The sequence below is a fragment of the Amblyomma mixtum genome, chromosome 3 (genome assembly GCF_055824585.1).
Source record: "Amblyomma mixtum isolate Tamu chromosome 3, ASM5582458v1, whole genome shotgun sequence".
In the NCBI taxonomy this organism is placed as follows: Eukaryota; Metazoa; Arthropoda; class Arachnida; order Ixodida; family Ixodidae; genus Amblyomma; species Amblyomma mixtum.
The window spans coordinates 218,848,483-218,866,630 of NC_143014.1; the positions used below are offsets into that span (position 1 = coordinate 218,848,483).

At 46.2% G+C, this 18,148-nt stretch overlaps 1 protein-coding gene across 1 annotated transcript in view; it reads right to left on the reverse strand.

Annotated features, from left to right (window-relative positions):
- The window catches only part of LOC149353718 (nose resistant to fluoxetine protein 6-like), a 57,733-nt gene that overhangs the window by 13,531 nt on the left and 26,054 nt on the right, over positions 1 to 18,148 (reverse strand). The window contains exons 7-10 of the mRNA XM_089575850.1: positions 13,605 to 13,698; positions 10,796 to 10,882; positions 3,389 to 3,554; positions 141 to 223 (exon numbers count right to left, since the gene is read on the reverse strand). Of these exons, the coding sequence (XP_089431976.1) occupies positions 141 to 223; positions 3,389 to 3,554; positions 10,796 to 10,882; positions 13,605 to 13,698 (430 nt within the window). The remainder of the gene's footprint in view (positions 1 to 140; positions 224 to 3,388; positions 3,555 to 10,795; positions 10,883 to 13,604; positions 13,699 to 18,148) is intronic.

The following is an 18,148-nucleotide window of genomic DNA, read 5'->3' on the forward strand; positions in this document are numbered from 1 at the left end:
CTCTCGACTGAGCTGCCAGTATAAGAAAAAAATGTCGTGCATCGGCGAACCGCACTGTGCCCTGGCGCTGTAGAACTTTGTGAACGTGGCCACAGATCTTTTCAAAGTCTCTTTGCTTTTTTTTTGCGAGCAGGACTTACTTTTTCAGGATCAATAAAACGGGAAGAGAAACGACGAAAAGTTGAAAGTCTGCGGAGAGGTGCCACGTATGGACGAGAATCGTCTGCCAAATAAAGAACATGTATTCTCAACTTAGTTGAGAGTCTTTTATAGTTCGTAATGAAAAGTGAGAGAAAACACACAGAAAATCATGTCTGCAAACATATTCTTGTGCTGCGTACTTCCTGCATCACGGTGTTTATCCAATCAAGTGTACAAGGCTCTCAAAAATACAGCTGTTCCACATGGAGGAACATAATAAAAGGATTCTATAGTGCCAGGTCGTACAACACACAAGTAAAACAGAAGACAACACGGGCGTTTACTCGCCACTGTTTAATGAGGTGGAAGGGATCGACATATATACCCTTCCAAAACGTTTGCGCATGCGCACCGGTACAAGGCAACAAGTAAATACAACCAAAAGGTCTTATCTAAGCAGGCGTGATAGTAATTGCTTCTAAGCCTCATAGAGATAAACAGATGTGTCACTGACATAGTTTCAACCCGCATTTTTTTAAGGAACCCTGAAGGGACACGGAGGAACCCTGTCGTAGGAGGACCATATTGAGCCCTGTTATAGCCGGATCAAAAGAGAAAATACCGTACACCCCTGTGGACTCATATTTCATACATTTCAGTTAGCTGTTATGAAGTATGTGAATAAGACAAGAAAACGTTCACGCACGCGCAGGTGGAACAGAGAGCACCAAGAAACTAAGCGCAGAACAGCTGGCTGCCATCACTGTCCTTTTCCTTAGCGACGCATGGATTAAAATGTCATGCTCCTTCATATGGACCATACCAGGCGGCTGACTTATTGTAACTTTCGCAGGCGAATTTGGCGTTGGATCCGGAATCCACGCAACAGCATACGAAGGTGCCACAGGACGAGACTGACCTGAGCGACAACAGGAAAGCAAACATGCTTCTGCAAGGAGTTTGGTTCCAGTTGCCACGCATGGCCAGTTCGTAAAGTTGAGCCTTACATCCATTCGTCACATTTACTCCTGGCATAGAAGCGTTATCAAGGAATTGACCCAAGTGGTTCGTTCTATTTTCGAGTCTCGTGGTGACAACTAAGGATATTGAGACGCACACATGAGAATTCGGAAATTATGGCGTGCTTCTGTAGAACATTTTTAATTATTATTTCTCTGAGTACGTACGACTCTTCGTCGTCGCTGCAGTTGCTCTAAAGACTGCTTCAACTGCGATCCAAATTAACTAAATTCAGAAGCGTCGCTTCGGGCAAGACGAGGCCATTTGAGAACTGTAGCAATCGCAAGTAGTTTGGCCTTGCACATCATGACCAGACCTTCTTCCTTAGTTCTTTTACATGTTCTGTCTTGCCGCCGCCGGCATCGCAGTCTTCGGAAAACCGACAACAAAGAAGAGTTCCTGAATATTTTCACGAATACACTGTGTACTTGCGGGGGATCAAAAGTGCGTAATACTCTAAGACATGCAGAATAGTGTACTTTTACCTACATGGACTAATGTGGGAGTTGCAATCGTTTTGCGGAAGTATGCTTATAGAAATTCATGTATTAGAAGTCACCGCTTCTCGTTAAGTTTAAAACAGTGGCTGTTAACTTGTTTAGTACACTGAATTTTACTGAGACACCAGGGCGCCCTGAAAAAACACTCATCATCAATTTGGTTAAGGCATATCTTCCAGAAGGCTGACTAGAAAGGAGAACCACTGTTTCAATTCTGGAAAGGAGGTGGTTGTTAGTTCGAGTAGTGAAGAAAAAATTGGCTACGGTAAAACTACGTTAAACCTAGTAGTAAGCATTAGCTCTGTGGTTTTGATTAGTTTTGATTTTAATTGCACTTAACTAATTAACGCTAATACAGGTTGGTAGCCAGCACAGCGCATTTGCACTCAAACTAAATATGAATTTATGCTATAGCATGCACAGTTCGAATTTAACTGTAATTAACTAACCAACGCTAATTTTTTTTCTAGCACTTGCACCGTGCATTGACGCTTGGCAAAAGCTTTCCAACGGTATACAACTCGATGTTTTAGCGCAAGGTTTGGTTTTAACTGCTATTTTTAACTACTATTAACTAATAACGTCAATTATAAGGCCAAGTAATTAGTTGGCATAACTGCACTACCCAATGGTACAAACTCATCGTCCAAAGTCATAGTTGATCACGTGACATGTACTATGCCTAGACATACAGCAAGACGGTAGCGAAATCTACTGAGTCCCGTACGACTTTGGCTGATATTGAAGGTCAAAATACCCGCATGGGGCGTTTTCCAAGTTGTACCCCGGTAAGTAGAGTTACGCCCTAACAATGGCTGCAAATAACAACACAAGAGCAGAGGGAATGCAAGAGAATTTGTAGCGAAACAAACGCATGCTTTTATAAGAACAGACATATCCATAATATTGTAGGTGACATCACGACTCCTCTATAGGGCTGTTATAATGCATAATAATTCCTGACAAATATGTTCCTTCGCAAGCGCCGTGGTGGTCCGGTAGTCGGTGCTTTCCCCTGCTGATCAGAAGGTGGCGGGATCGAATCTCGGACACGGCGGTGCGATTGGGAAGCAGAGGTAATAGAACAGGGATCGTGTATTATGCGATGTCTGTCCACGTTAAAGAACGCACGTGGTCGAAATGAGTCTGGACCCTCCACTACGGCATTCCTCATAACCACTGCGCAGATTAGGAGAGTTAATCCTATCTACCTGCGAAAACATTCCTTCCATCGAGCCACGAGCTGCTCATCGCAATACTCCCCATTAATGCATCGTAACTACCCCATAACGACATGAAAGATGTCAGAGTTAGCGAGGTTCAAATCCGCACTCAAGTGAAAGTGCAGAGTGCATGAGCGGTGGTAGGGAGCGGTAGTGAGCTGTTGGTGGTGGTGGCTATGGCATGGAGAGCAACATTAAAATTGATGACAGGAACTTTCAAAGGTGAAGTATCTCTCGTGCTTTTGATCTCTTACTCAACCAGGACGGTTCTTAGAGTCCACCTTTGAGTGTCACCTTACACATGCTTCATATTTAGGAGCATCGGGTAGTAACAACGGGCCTGTGTAATAGCGAAGCTTTTTTAATCACAGTACTCGTTCAAAGAAAACGTGTACCAGGACAGCAAGAAAGCTGTTTTTTTTAGGGCTGAAAGGCGATTTCTTGATAGCAACGGCGATAGGAGCTTTGGAACTCGGCTCTGGTAAGGTTGCCTGCAATGCTTACCTGGGCATCGGACTGGGAAAAGTTTCTGATCTGAAAGAGCATGCGCCACCATTCTTCCGCAAACTCGGCGTAAAACTGGTTGAAGAACTCCTTGGTATAGGGTCCAATGACGAAACAGGGGAGGACGTAAATGCACATGATGACAAAAAAAAGTGGAATACACACTCTGTAAGGAACGGTAAAAGAAGCCAAATGAGACACTGCACGTTGTTATCTTTCGGCCGCATGCTCTGTTTATCTTCAACAAAGTGATCGGGCCACAACAGACATGGGAATTCAACTTAGCCTGTAGTAAAATGGAATATGACATTATAAATAGTTGTTACTGATGTTAAAAGACTACGTGTTTTGAAACGAAACGCTACATTATTGCACTGCAATATGAATTCTCAAAATAATTAGGGCACACGTATGTTGCTTTTCTTTTCTAGGCAAGTCTAGGTTTGAAGATAACTGTTCAGTAAAGAGGGCAATGGTTGCACGCAAATTAAAAAATGTCTTCTTTGTGGCATACCGCTATAACTCTAACACGTGAGCCTGCATTTGCATGCGCGCTTTTTTTATCAGTCTATGAGCGAGTGAGTTAGTACGCGTGTGTGTTTGTGCGTCCGTGTCCGGACGTGTGTGTGTTCAAGAAAGCTTTGATGACAGGAAGAATGGAGAGCTCAGCCGTTTACTCTGATGGCCATGGCTCCTTGACGTGAAACTGTTTACTGGGAGAGGACGGGCTAAGGACAGAAAGAGGAAGTGAAAGCGAAGATGAGAGTGACTTGCCATACACAATGACCTGGTGCCCAAAACGTGATGTACGCGGGCGAACACTTTCAGTCCAGTTGTTTCTGTCAGGAGGCGTACAGTGGGACAGCAAAGACGCTGTCACCCTGACAGCACAAAATAAGCATTCTCCAAACACTAATACAACACATTTCAGTGTACATTGCCACAGTATAAACACGAATCCTATTGCAAACGGCGTCGTCAGGGAACCTCTCAGGAACTCCCTTGCGGTACTCCGTTTTGAGGATATGGCATACGAGGGGACGGACACGGGAAGCGTAGTGTCGCTCAGCAATGAAGGCCATGATGCGTACGAGCGAAAACGAAAGAGCCGCTTTTGCATTCCTGCCTACGTAGACGAAAAACTCGGAAAGCATTTCAATATTTGACGCAACCGAGTTCGCAAGCAGGATACAAAATGTTTCTTGCTGACGGAGTGTGTCTTGCCGACAAGAACTCCCCCCCCCCCCCCTTCTTCCATCGGATTCACAAGTCGTTCGCCATATTGAATAGAATGGTTGCCCTAACATTTCAAATATGTGGGTCCCCCGACCCCCTATGGCTCGGTGCGTATGGGTGGGAGGGGGGCGGGTGGCCACACTTGATTCTATGTAATTCGGGCGCGAGCGGATGCATCGTAGTACAACACCACCGCGGATGTCTGGCAAGTTCATCATCGGCTGCGCGGTGAGCATGGGCCTCATCCTGCCAGCAGCTAAATTAAGGCAGAGTGGGCAGCCCATGGGGGCAGAGGAGCGGTGAAACGCTGGGCATATTGGATTTTCAGTCTCGGACAGTCCGGGACCGCTTGCGGACCCGAGTCCGGCGTACGATTTTTTCGAACAGGCCGAAAGCTCCACCCACCGGTCAGAAAGCTGCCCTCATTGCCATAGCAACGTGTTCGTTTTTCACCTCTGCCAGTCCGCGGGCTGCTTGGGGCTGCGAAGAAGGCAGCAGACTACAGCTGCCTGGAAAGTGAAGCGCCTCGCTGGCGGCCATATTCAGTTAGACTCAGTGTGCATTCTGAGTACTTTTTATGCTCCTGGAGGACGATATCATGCGTTAAACCTTCACATGAGCTCCTTAGCTGCTCTTTGAGCCATCGTAAGACTCTTTGTTCTTTGCTGTTCGTTTTGTTTTCTCGAAATCCACTACCGACGGACGCGCCTTCGGAGCTGCGAGCGCGTATTCTTTCCTGGTGCCGTCAAGAGGTTCTTATTCGCATGTTTTGCGACATGCTGTCTTCGCGCTTAGCTGAAAGCATGCAGGTGAACCACTCGTATAATTGAGCAGCTAGCGCTTGCTTTAAACCTTTTTGCGAAGGCTTTCCTCTTTCTGCCTGTGCGGAACGAGTTGGGCTACTTTGTGCGAACTTCGCCGCGAGCTGTGGCGACGAGCATATACCCGAAGCAGAGTTCGGTAATCACCTGCGCCAGGCGAACAGTCCAAATCGATTCATTGATCGTGATCAAACGCACGACGTTGCTTCTGCGTCGTGGTGGTCATGGCTTTGGTCGTCTGCTAGAAGATGGCAAGGGCCGGGTACGGTAACTGAGTTGGAGCCCGGCTCTGGCGGCAAGTACTCAGGCAGCCCTGGCAAGTAGGTCTTGTGACCATCACGGTGTTTCCTGTCAGAGTGGAAGCCGAAACCTGTCAACGAGTACTCTGGGACTGGAAAATCAAATAGGCTCGCTGTATGAGCACCTTGTGGTATGGCGGCGCGCACCAGCTGCCGGCGAGGCGGTCATGGTGCGTGCCCGGCGGGAGCAGCGTCTTGCCTCGGTTCCCTCCGGCGGTCTACCAGCAGCGCAAGAAGTGTACCTTTTGTCAAAATTCAGAGACCAATGTAATGTGCTTTTTGGCCACGCCGTTAAGCTTTTTATGCACTTCCACCTTTCCAAATCTCTATAAGGAAAGAGGAATTTTAGTCCTCGCTCCTCCAAAGGTTAGGCCTGCCGCGGATCAACATCATCATCAGCCTAACTACCCCTACTGGAGGGCGAAGGCCCCTCCCAAGTCTCTCCAATTAACCCTGTCATTTGCCAGATGCGTCCTTCTTATTGCCACAGATTTCTTAATCTCATCCGCCCACCTAACTTTATGCCCTCTCTGCTACGCTCGCCTTCACTTGGAATCCACTCCGTACGAGGGGGTACTCAAAAGAAACCGGACTAATTTTTTGAATCGGCACAGCTTCTGTGGTACCGCGTTTTGCCGCTAGGAGTGCATAGAACGAACATTTCAGAGTTAGTAAGCCGAGTGCCGTCGCTAAGGAGGTCAGACTAGTTTAGGCAGAGTTTTAGAGTGACGACTGTTTTGTGTGAGTGTCGTTTTTTCAGTGGCTGATTTTCGTGAACAGCGCGCGCCGGTGAAATTCTGATTTTTCTCGGAAAAAGTGGAATGGAAACTCTTGAAATATTCAGAAAGACGTTCAAGGACGATGCTATGGGGACAACTCAAGTGTTCCTGAATTAAATCCTGAATCAAAGCAACAGTCATGCCAATGGAAAACTTCAAATTCACCTCGCCTCAAGAAAGCTCGTCAGGTGAAACAGAACCACAAAACAATGCTGATTTGTTTTTTCGACGTGAGAGGAGTCGTCCATTCAGAATTTGTTTCGCAGGGTCAGACAGTTAACCAGGCTTTCTGTTCGGATGTTTTGAAAAGATTGGGCAACAGTGTTCGGTGGAAGCGGCCTGATTTGTGGCAGACGGGTGACTTGTTTATCCACCATGGCAATGCCCCTGCTCACACAGCCCTGTCTCTACGACAAATTCGGACCAAAAATGGCATGACCTCTGTTCCTCAACGGTCATACTCACGAGACCTTGCCACGTGCTACTTTCTTTGTTTCGTAGAATGAAAAGACAGGTGAATGGAAAACGTTTCGCTGATGTTGCTGAGGTGAAGAAAAAAACGACGGAGAGACTGTCAAGCATTACAAAAGATGAATTTAAACAATGTTTTGAAAAATGGAATGAAAGATTCGACAAACGTATCATTGTAAGTGGTGAGTACTTTGAAGGATATTGAAGGTCTGTGCTGAAAATGTGAACAAATAAGTTCAAACAAAAATAAGTCCGGTTTCTTTTGGGTACCCCCTCGTATACCCTTAAAGACAAGCAGTTCTCTTGCCTTCGCACTGCATGCCCTACCCAGGCCCGTTTCTTCCTGTTGATTTCGACTTGGATGTCACTAACCCGCATTTGTTCCCTCACCCACTCAGCCCGATTCTAGTCTTTGTTGCACCTATCATTTTTCTTTACATAGCTCGCGGCGTTTTCCGAAACTTAGGCTGAAGCATTTCTGTTAGCCTCCACCTTTTGTACGTCTATAGGTTTTATACATTTCTGTACGTCTTGCAAGCGAATCCCCTGGGCTCTAAACTTTTGACAAAGGCTTTACCTGGCGTGAGGGGCTCCGAGACCGGCAGCCAGTCATGTGTGTAGCACTGAGGCTCGAGTGTCGTCGTACAGTTTGTTGGAGGGGATAGATTTTTGTTCGAGCGTAGCCTAGCATTGTCAGATCCGCTCTTTCGTCGTTGCGCTGAGCTCCTCGGACCTTATTGTCGTTTCACGCTAGAGTGTGCGCTTAACTTGTTCTGCAGTGCAGCGCGGTGGATTGCCTTTGTTGAAGATTTAAGTGTTGTTTTGTTAGCTCTTAATGAACGGTGTTGTCTGCTGCTCGAGCGTGTTACTCACCGGGCGTTGCCATCTCTCGCGAACCCGCGTGGAGACGGAGGTTCCCCGAAGATAAATATTTGGCCTAAATCCGAACTCTGCTTTGAGCACTGGGATGCATGAAGAAAGTAGAAATTGTGGCATTAGAAAACTTATGTGCTGACTTGGACAAAAAGTCCCTCATTTAAAGCGAAAATAGAACTGGAATTTCTTTTGGGAGTGGGCATTCGGCTTAACCGCTTTTTAGATTTCTTTAATGAAATGTCTAAAGATACGTCCGACGTTCCAAGTCGATTCCGATTAAAGATGCGGCGGGCGTCGCAGTGATCTATGGCCAAAGTCACGTTCAACGTATGCCGATCATGCTGCTTGCTACACATACATGGAGGTCAGGTTTCGCGACTTTCGAGCAGCTGCGAAGAGAAAATCGCCCATTATTAAATCTCCACACTCCCACAAACGACACGTGCCGACGCCTTTACGCCCTGTGCGCGCCGCGAGCACCGCTGTCATTTCCACCAGTTTGCGTGCAAGTCACGGCGGCAAACGAGGCGACCCAGCAGAGATAGGCATTCGCTCGGTGAATTTCCTTCACCCTTAGTAGAGTCCCGTAATTTGTCATCTACATCTGCAAGTAATATATGCAGTCGGAACGCCGTTATGCTATGCTTGACTTTACCGGCAAACAGAGGAAAAAGGACGTCCATCACCAAAGTTCTATCTTACAGCCATGGGAAAGGACATGTGAATCTATTTGAAGTCAACGCTTGTACGACGACGATGACCAGGCCGACGAGCCTGCCGAGGCGATGACGAGCTCCTCAGCAGTGCACAAGGAACGACCGGAAAGCCAGGGGCGTGAACACTCCGCTCCAGAGTAGTTTTACAAAAACACTGGGCTTCCGCCCAGCCAACAGCTTGTACTTCTCGCGAAAGTTCGTGTGCGGGAAGTTTAAACCCCACCCCCGTATCCAAAGTCAGCGCTGTTAAGAATGGAGGCTTCCAACGTGCCATAAATCTCCCGTGAGCTCAGTGAACGAGTAGAGTCCAAGAGGCGCCAGCGTAGAGCCATCATCCAGCGTCGCCACTGCGGCTGCGTCATAACGGAAATATTTTGCTTGTCCGCGGGAGACAGTTTTCGCTGACCAGCAGCCTTTGCAAGGTGGACGCTTCGTTGCGTAGAATCTATCTGGAACCGAAGACTTCCTCTTCCCTGAAGTGTCTAACAGCGGCGGCCGGGCTCTTCCGTTTTTGCGAAGCGCCGCGGATTGAGTTGGTGGCCTCGGTAGGCGGAGTGGTGCCTGTTAATCCTGATCAACGACTGATGCAACCAGGGCGGGTTATTCATCGTAGTGCATTTCTGTCCGCCACCACCGGCAAAGCTGGGAGACTGGGACAGACCGACATCGCCATCGGAAGTGCGGGCTTTCGCCACCGGAACCGCTGCGAGAGGGCAAGTGGTCGCCTTCTGTTTGGCACCAAGAGTGACCACTTCATTGGGCACTGATGAAGTGCACAGATTTCTCAGCTAAGGAGCTAGAGATCACCACCGTTATTTAAGCGGCTGGACGGAATGTGTAAAAAACCATCAGGTTTCTGCTTGTATCGCACGTGCTCTTGTAAATATGTAAAACAAACCCCTGATAAACTGCTATCCTCGAAGCTCGTCCCACCTCGTCACACCGCAGCCGCAGCCTTTCGAGACGTCTCTCCTGAACTTCGATCTCACTGAGATGACCCCAGTCGAACGAAGTCGATCGCCCACATTCAACAGCGCGAGCAGAACGGAGCCCGCTCAGGTGTCGCCACATACGAGCAGATATTCGGTGCGCGTTCTGAAGTTCGACTGGAGAACTCGGCTGGCCACGGTTGGAAATGACCAGGAGCAATTTTTCAGTTCGCACGCTGCGATCTAAGACGGGTAGCTCGGCAGCTCGTCCGCTCATCGCGACTAAAACAACTTACATGTACAAAGAATACGCGATAATAAATGTACACGATTACGCTAAGACGTAGCGAAACACTCGAATGCAGCGATCTCAAAATTGGTCAGATCGACCTCTTCACGCCCGGTTGCGCGCGGCGCGCCGTCACTCGCAGCGTAAGCGCCCAGGCGACGGCGAGCAGATATGTCTAGTCAGTGCCTTCGCACTCCGGCTTAGTAAACATTCTCGTAATATCTCACCCTGTTCTGCTCGTGATTTAACGAAGTTATCAGAAGCATTTGTGTTGGTGGAAATTCTGCACCGACCTCTGAACCTCTGCAACAAACTTGCCAGGGATCGAGATCGACGTCCTTTGGCAAAAAATTACCAGACCTATCGACGCATCTTTAGCAATAGCCTTTGTTTAGTGAGAAACATTCCAAAGATATAATATGTTTAAAATTTAGTCGTACCAGCTGGTTTTTTGGCAAAGAGAATAAAATTCATGTGCCTATGAACTGTGTCTTTGCTATAATTTATGCAAAATAAAAATTTTGTGTTCACATTATGCGGTATGTGAAATTCTTCGCACTGGAAGAAAATTAACATTGCAAAAGGTTTTTTTTAAGAAATACTGGGGAAATATATTTTACAATTTAAATTTAGTACTTTCCTTTTTACATGCTCTAACACGTAACTTCTGCAAAAACCTCGTGAGTCTTTCGAAAGGTTTGTTCGCGGAAATTGAGTTTCAATATGTTAAGCTCTCTTGTCTTATTTTTGTATAGGCATTCCAAGGAGAAAATTAAAATTATGCTGTAATAGATGCTAGCATGTAATCACCTTGTAGATGCAACATGCGGCATTAAAATTAGCGCAATAGCGAAGATCGAAACCGTCCTTTCATCTTGTTTATGTAGGCTGCAGCGTATACCTTCAGGTGCGGCGTACCATATATTGTGGCATGACCTGTCTGGTCATCATTCAGCATGGACTGCGAATACACGAGGGTGTGGAATCTCACCTGATCAACCTTCGAAGCAGGGCGAGAACAAAGACAACCGGCCCGGCACTCTTTTGCTTCATCACAGTGTAGCACAGGAAGAATCCGCTGCAAGAGTTTCCAAAGTTAATATTTGGCACACAAACCAGCACATGAACCGACAGTTATTTTAAACAATTACGTATGCTTTTCTTTTATCGTAACTGAGAAGAATAAAGCTTGGCTCTAAGAGCACGCGATCAAATATCAATTATTTAAGGACTGAAGACGTGTTCAGGAAAGCGAGTCTCGGACGTTGTCTGTTCGGTTCTATCTGATCTTCACAGTGACTTTCTATCTGTTCTGTGTTCTGAACACGGTTACGTACTGGCCGAAATCGGTCTTGTCGTGCACAGTTCGACATTGTGAATGCGCCTTGAGGCTAAAACAAATCCTTCAAAAGATTACTCCGTCAGTTCTCAAAATTTGCTTGCTATTTTAAATAATATATGTACCACAACTAGCCTCAGTTATGCTGCCACAAAGTTCATTTCTCTGATGCAGCCTGAGAATATGCAGACCTAAGAATATGCAGAGAAGCTCTTCAACCAGAAAGCGTGGCTCCTTGGGGTCCAGCGCTTGTTTTGTTTAATGGAACAAAGCATTTCGTCACGAACAAGGGCCGACGTATCTTAGATTTCAGATGGCTAAAAATATTTCTCAACACGGCTCATCCAAGCTTATTGTCTGAAAGGTACTCACTTCTCAAGGTTCTTTCAGAGAGCCATATATCAGCGTACTTCGACTTTCGGTTTCAGTTTCGATTTCAGAGGCTCAAGTGTCTAGTTAGCTTCGCAGAAAGAAGCACTATTGCTTCTGTAGAGTGCGCCCCCTTTTGAGGTTACTGCAGTGCAATAATTGTAGACCGTTTCTCTAGAATATACAAGTGACTAAGTTTAGTTTCGGGCCTTGCTATGTGGCTCGTTTTTGCGCCGTCAGAGCTCCCTTGAAGGTACGGCGAAAGGCCGTCCTCCCCCTTCTCAAGCCTACATCTTCCAGCCCTGCGAGCGAGCACCACAACACGCCTTGGAAAACTCGCCTTAGAAAGACCCATCCGAATGCTAGCAGCACCATTGTTAGGACCACCTGCGGCGAATCAACGCCGCAGCAGACGATGCTTCGGGATGATCCGCTGCCCATTATAAGCTGTCTAATGTTGTCATCAGTAGGCTATGAATAAGATAACCGCATGAAAATTAAGGTAGCGTTGTTGTCAACAGCGCCTTCGACAGCGAAACGAGCCAAGCATGCCTGGAGAGGGCCACGCCGATAGGCTTCAGTGAGTTAGGTTGGCTTCACTCCTGACAGCAATGAGGGGTGCAAAAATGAGTACAAGAGACCGATGGTTGCCACCAAGCACACCCCACGGTCGCCTTGTCAAGCGGTTTCACAGCGTTACTGATGCCAACAGATGCTCAAGGTCGCCCAGCCTAACTTGACTCCACGTGCGATAAGCGACCGAAGAGCATCGTTAGCTGAAGAGTTACTTACAAGGGCGCAGCGTGGTGTTGATATATCGAACGACTGGTGAAATGAGACTTCTATGCACTGCGCGACATTCATATAATATTTCATAGGATTTTGAACCGTGAAATCTCTTTGTTGAATTCATCCCAACATCTTAGTATTCGGTTTCGGCAGTATGTTAAAAAAATAAATGCACAAAAAATTTCTATGCTGCATTTTACTCGGACCTTATAGCTTCCGTTAGGCTTACAGACACCTCTGAAATCAAATATGCAACGGAAGAAAAAAAATGGCAGTGGCTTAGCTCTGTTAGTCCAGGATATACGTAGCGTGAGGTATTGGTATATCTCGGTTAAGCTTGTTGTTATTAGCTTGGTTTCCCCCTGTTAAACCTTGAAAATCCGGTACGTGTATCTATGATTAAATTAAAGAAGGGACAATGTGCAGTATCAGTTGTCATTGGCAGTGAAATTGGCAGGTTGGTATTATTTTTCCTAAGCTCTACGGCTAACTGCCCCGCGACAACCTCGGGGTCCGATGAACTGAGTTTTTCAAATCTCCTGCGCCGCTCAGCAGCAGCCCGACTCTCTTTTTCCTCCATGAAATACGGCGCAGTAGCTCTGTACCCCTTAAAATTTGTCACGTGGTGCAATCTCCTCGCGCATGCGCAGTAGCTCGCTGCAGTGAGAGGCGAGGTATCCACATCTCGGTGGACACCTGAACCAGAGGGAAGCCCCATAACTGCTCTCTTGGAACAGTGGACACCTCAGTCGTGCTTAAAGGTAAGTGGCTGTTGACAGGTGTGCGCTGCATGCGTTGGGATTGACTTTTTGCCAGAAACGCGGCACTGAAGCCATAGGCCGTCGGCGTTCTTTGTGTTCATTGGCGTTGGCGGTGACAACGTTCTACACACTGATCATTTTAAGGAAAGGAAATGGGCATAATGGTTCCATGGGTCAGTGGGTGTCGAGCGTGTGTGGCGAGGCACACCAGCTGTCCGTAGTGACATAACTTGCTCCTCGCGCATACGCAGTATGGTCAAGAGAGCACGCGAAACGCTGAAACTGTGGCCAATGTAGCTCACGCTACAAAAAAAAAAAAACATACGGCTGCTTTGGAGTGACTGCGTATGCTCTTCTATTTCCTGATACATCTCTGCAAGCACGGCCCTGCTGGAAAATGCACCTTGTGGTAAAACAGGCGTTTGTCATGCTTGTCTTCTTTATCATAATTTTGCAGTTCTGGGTAGCATGAAACACTTTATCCAAGTATGATGTAAATAGCGAAGTTAGGAGAATTTTTTAAAGATGTATAGTTTACTTGCCTTGAGAATAACAACGTGTCAACGCTGTAGAAACCAGATACTAGGATAATGGTGCTCCATTCTTGATTACAAAATAACCCAAGTAGTGGATTTGCTGCAAGACAAATAAATTTTCTCATCACAGCCAACAGCACATGTGGACATTTACAGGAGAAGTAAGCTCAAGTATAAAAAATCAAAACAAAACTTTCTAAATGCCCCTATTGTGCCTTATTTTCCTCAGCAATACATACATGTATATACCTTGTGCTAATTCGCATTCTACACATAAACTGTGTCAGAAACAACAAGTCAAAAGAATTGCATGTATTACCGTCTTGATTTTGTTATGATTTGCATCGGTTACGACCATGTGACTGCTACTGAGAATGTCCATTTTTACGTTGAGGAAACAAATGCGAATCTTGGAAGACAAAACCTCTAAAATACGTATAATGCCATCTCTGTGGCAAAATGGCGCCCCGATTTTGTCGACGGGACAGTGCCATATCTGTCATATATATCAGTAAATCCATCCCTGGGCTATTGGCGCTGACAGTGTCACTTCAGACCTGCTAGGCGTTTTTTTTTATTTCTCTACAGCTGATTTAAACATGATTAATCTCTTCCTGAGGCATTCTTCCATACCCTGCTGTTAAAGCTTATCACAATTGTGCTCCTATTGAAAAATAAATGTTTTGTGTATGTTCTAAGCAATACATGCTAGATTTTCATTAAATCTGCCCTAGTCAAAGTAACAGAGGGGCTCATTCCTATCCGTTTAGCCAAGTTTATTTCCCGCACGGAACAACCTTTCTGCACGACTGATTGTATTCCGACCAGTGTGGTGTATGTGGCCAGCGCACGTTAACTTTAAAGGGCAGAATGAGTCTGGTTAAGTGGTCGGCAAGTATTTTCTTTGGTGTATTCATACATTGCTAATGCGCATTCCAGCGTCGACCATAGACTTTCGGTCATTCGATTGAAAAACTGCAGCATTCGAAACTGTCTCGTTTCCTTAGTTGAGGAATTTCGGTAAAATAAATCTTTCGTTTCAAAGGCTGTCTCTGATCTACCAGGTACAACAAGCTCAGAGGTGTATCTCAGTGTTCTGTCTTTTGCTTGTTTCTGTTCAGTATTTGCCTGTCTTTGATTCATGTGCTTAATGATGTTCAACTCTGTCTATACAGAGGCCATCGATTTTTTTTTTGTTAGTCTACACGCGTCCCTTCTCTGTACCATTCTGCGCAATGTTATCTCAACGAACCAAAAATGGGACTTTATTTCCTCTCATTCTCCCTTAATGAGAGCAAGAGTTGGATTCTTTCTTTTTCTCCTGTTTGTCATCCAATGTCCGTATCTCTTTCGTACCACATTGGGCCGATCGCTCAGGTTAATTCTTTTAAGTATTTGGGTGTTTTCTTTGTTCTTGAGCGGTGTTTAGAGCATCAGCAGATAGAATTTCAACGAAGCACCTTTTTCCCACATCATATCGAGCACATCTTGCGGAAAAGGGAATACGCTTTGGATTTGCTGCGTAGTGTCAGCAACAGACGGTCTGGCATACAACGAGGTACTCCCTTTGCCAAAAGTAACCAAGGAACAAGTTTTTGCTTCTCAACCGCGTAACGGTGCCTTTACGGCACCATTAAAGACAGAAAGCTGTCAAAACATCAGGGAAAGGGCTCACCTTACTTTGCACAGATTCATAGCTTAAGGGCTGCTTTGCTTTGCTACTCGGCTAAGAAACGAACCACCTGTGCCCGGTTACTTAAGGCAAAGACTGCGTTTGCTATCATTTATAGGTTTTACGTCCATCGTGTCCTTGGCTCTGGCTGCTTCCTTTTTATTTAGGTACGTGTGTTGCCTAAGACTTCGTTCTCTTCTGCTTCTCGAGAACCTGGCCGTGCGGTTACGCCTTGGTCTGCCAAGCTTTGCGGCAGATAATCTTCTTTACTTTGAGGCTGACGTTCTTCTGTTAAAATCTTGCTTCAAAAGCTTACGGTTAATCCCTTCTTAAAATTGTAATTCTGATGTTTGGTTTATGAGGTTTAACGTCTCCCAATGCGACTCAGGTTATGAGGGACGCTAATTCTGATGTAGTTGGCTGGCTAGAGCTTCCTCGCGTCGAAAAATTGCAGGTAGGCTTAGTTCAGACACTTTAGTTGTAGTTGCAGGTAGGCGCGTTGCGTCGTGCCTGCCAGTGTCTTCTCGTTTCATTTTTATTTGTTTTAGCATATATCACATTCAACCATGCAACATCACTTCATGCGCCTACTTCGGCAAGCATATTAGAGGACCACTACAGGCCAGGGTAGCCGCCGCTCAGTATTATTGGTACTGATGCTGCGCATCTTCGGAAAAAGGACGGCGTCAGCAGTTATGCATCCCAACTTTACTGCGCTTTCTTTCTACGCTTGCCTTATGCTGCTGTTTTCCTCCCTAAATTCCTAGCCCTGCATTTGGCCATCAATAAGTCCTGAGCAATGTAACATCACAATTCCTGCTTATGCCGTCTCAGTTTGTGCAGCCTTGACACTCTCTAGTCCGTCATTTCTTTTTTCGTTGCGTGCTCTGTCATGGGGTCAGGCTTGTCGGTTTCTCCTGCTACAGCGGAATTCGCACTAATCAGACCGCGGTATTTTCACACTGTGTTTCTTGAGCTGCTTTGTTGTGCCCTAACTTCGTTTCATTCACTGTGGGCGGGTGCCTTAGCATTCTATTGCTAAAGCACCCTAGGCCATCATTATCTCCTCTACTGAGTTCCGGCATTTAAAGTACATGTGGAATTCGTGTCCATGCCTTTATCCTCAACGCGAGGCGATTTTGACCAGCTTTTAATGCAGAATTCTTCTCAAAACGCGCTCCAAATTTCTTTAAATAAATTAATGTTCTTTCTGAGAGTTATAAATTTGCCCTCATTAGCGACACTTCACTCTGCTGCTTACAGGCTCATTTTTTCGTGTGCAAGGATTCCATGTTTAGGCGCGCCGATGACGTTGTGGTTTTTTACTTCGCTTCATCCATGCCCGTCTTGATCGTTATAAACCAAGGTTATAGTCGGTTTATTTTGATATACAAATTCTTGCTAACTTTTTTTCTGTTTCCACTTTCTCCGGCTAAATGCGACTAAATGCTCCGCTGTAAAACCAGGCTATTATTCCTTCTTTGCGTGGCCAATCTCCCTCGTCGGTGTATGTCATTCACAAAATTTCGTGAATGATATCAAAAAGAAATTCTGCGTTGCTGTCCGTGCTTTCATCCCTTTTTAATTCAGAGCAGCCAATGTTGCGTCAGTGAAAGTAACTTGCCACCACTTTACGTGGCCAATTTGGAAGGGCAGAGGGAAGCGCTGTCGACGGGAGTACCCTAAAAATTGAAATAAATTCAAAGATTTTGTCCTTCTTGCTAATAAATATCGGCGGAAGCCAAAACCACGCCGTTACTAGATGTATTTACTCTAGATTGGCATCAGAGTAACTGACTGCGGAATTTTTTTTAGGTATGACCAACAGCTGCCACAGCTATAGCTTACTTGCGCTCATCTGACACACACCCTTGCTCTAGACTATTTTTCAAAGGTGCGCTATGTCATGCGCCCCTGAATGCACTACAAACGTCACCCGACTATGGCCATCCAGGGTCCTCTGACTTCCTAAGAACTAACGGAAAGCACAGCGAAGCAGCCGCATTATCATCCTGAGGTGATTGGGCGAGAGGAGGTGAGCCTGCAAAATGGTGGGAAAACACGGCTGGCACTGGTGTAAGCACGCCACGGATATGACCTTCGTGCCTTTGATTTTTGTGCGAACGCACTAATCCGGCAATTCAGAGCCTTTCAAAATCCGATCTTGTATGTGCACCTGGGGAGCACAGAAAAAAAAAGAGGCACAAAAAGAAAGCACATGGATATACACGACTGGAATTCGAACCTGTGGTGGCACGAACAGAGCACCTTAAAGGCCGCTGCGCATGACCACTAGGCTATTTTTTTTCTTTATTAACCACTAGGCTATCGCCACAGTTTTGTTTTTTTTATCACACGAGATCTATCGCGCTGAGCTATCAATTGCTTTACGTGCACACATACTCTTCTGTAATGCGGATACAATATCTCATGTCTTCGAACTCTGCATATCAGCGTATCAGAATTAAAGGGGCAGTGCGATGTTTTCCTCGGTACCGATTGATATCATTACATCGATTTATCAAGCGTTCCTGAGACCAGTGCAAAAAGAATTAGTGAAATCGGAGCACGCAAACGAAAGTTATTGCACTTTGAAAATTCGAAATGAAAAGATGAGACGAAAACGCCTTTCACTCACCCATTTCACTCACCCGGTACTTAGATTGGTCGCCGCCAATCAGTACCGCGCCTAGCGCACACGTAGAGGAAGCTTGCATGCAACTGTTGCTTTGTCGGAGCAGCCCCCCCCCCCCCCCTCGCCCCGTGTACGCGGCGTAGGGGCAAGGGAAGCTCCCCGACGTTTCTTTGTTTGTATAGATTGCAAAGCTGTCGGCTGTTACCCCCCCCCCCCCCCTCCTTCCCTTCAAACTCGTCTCCG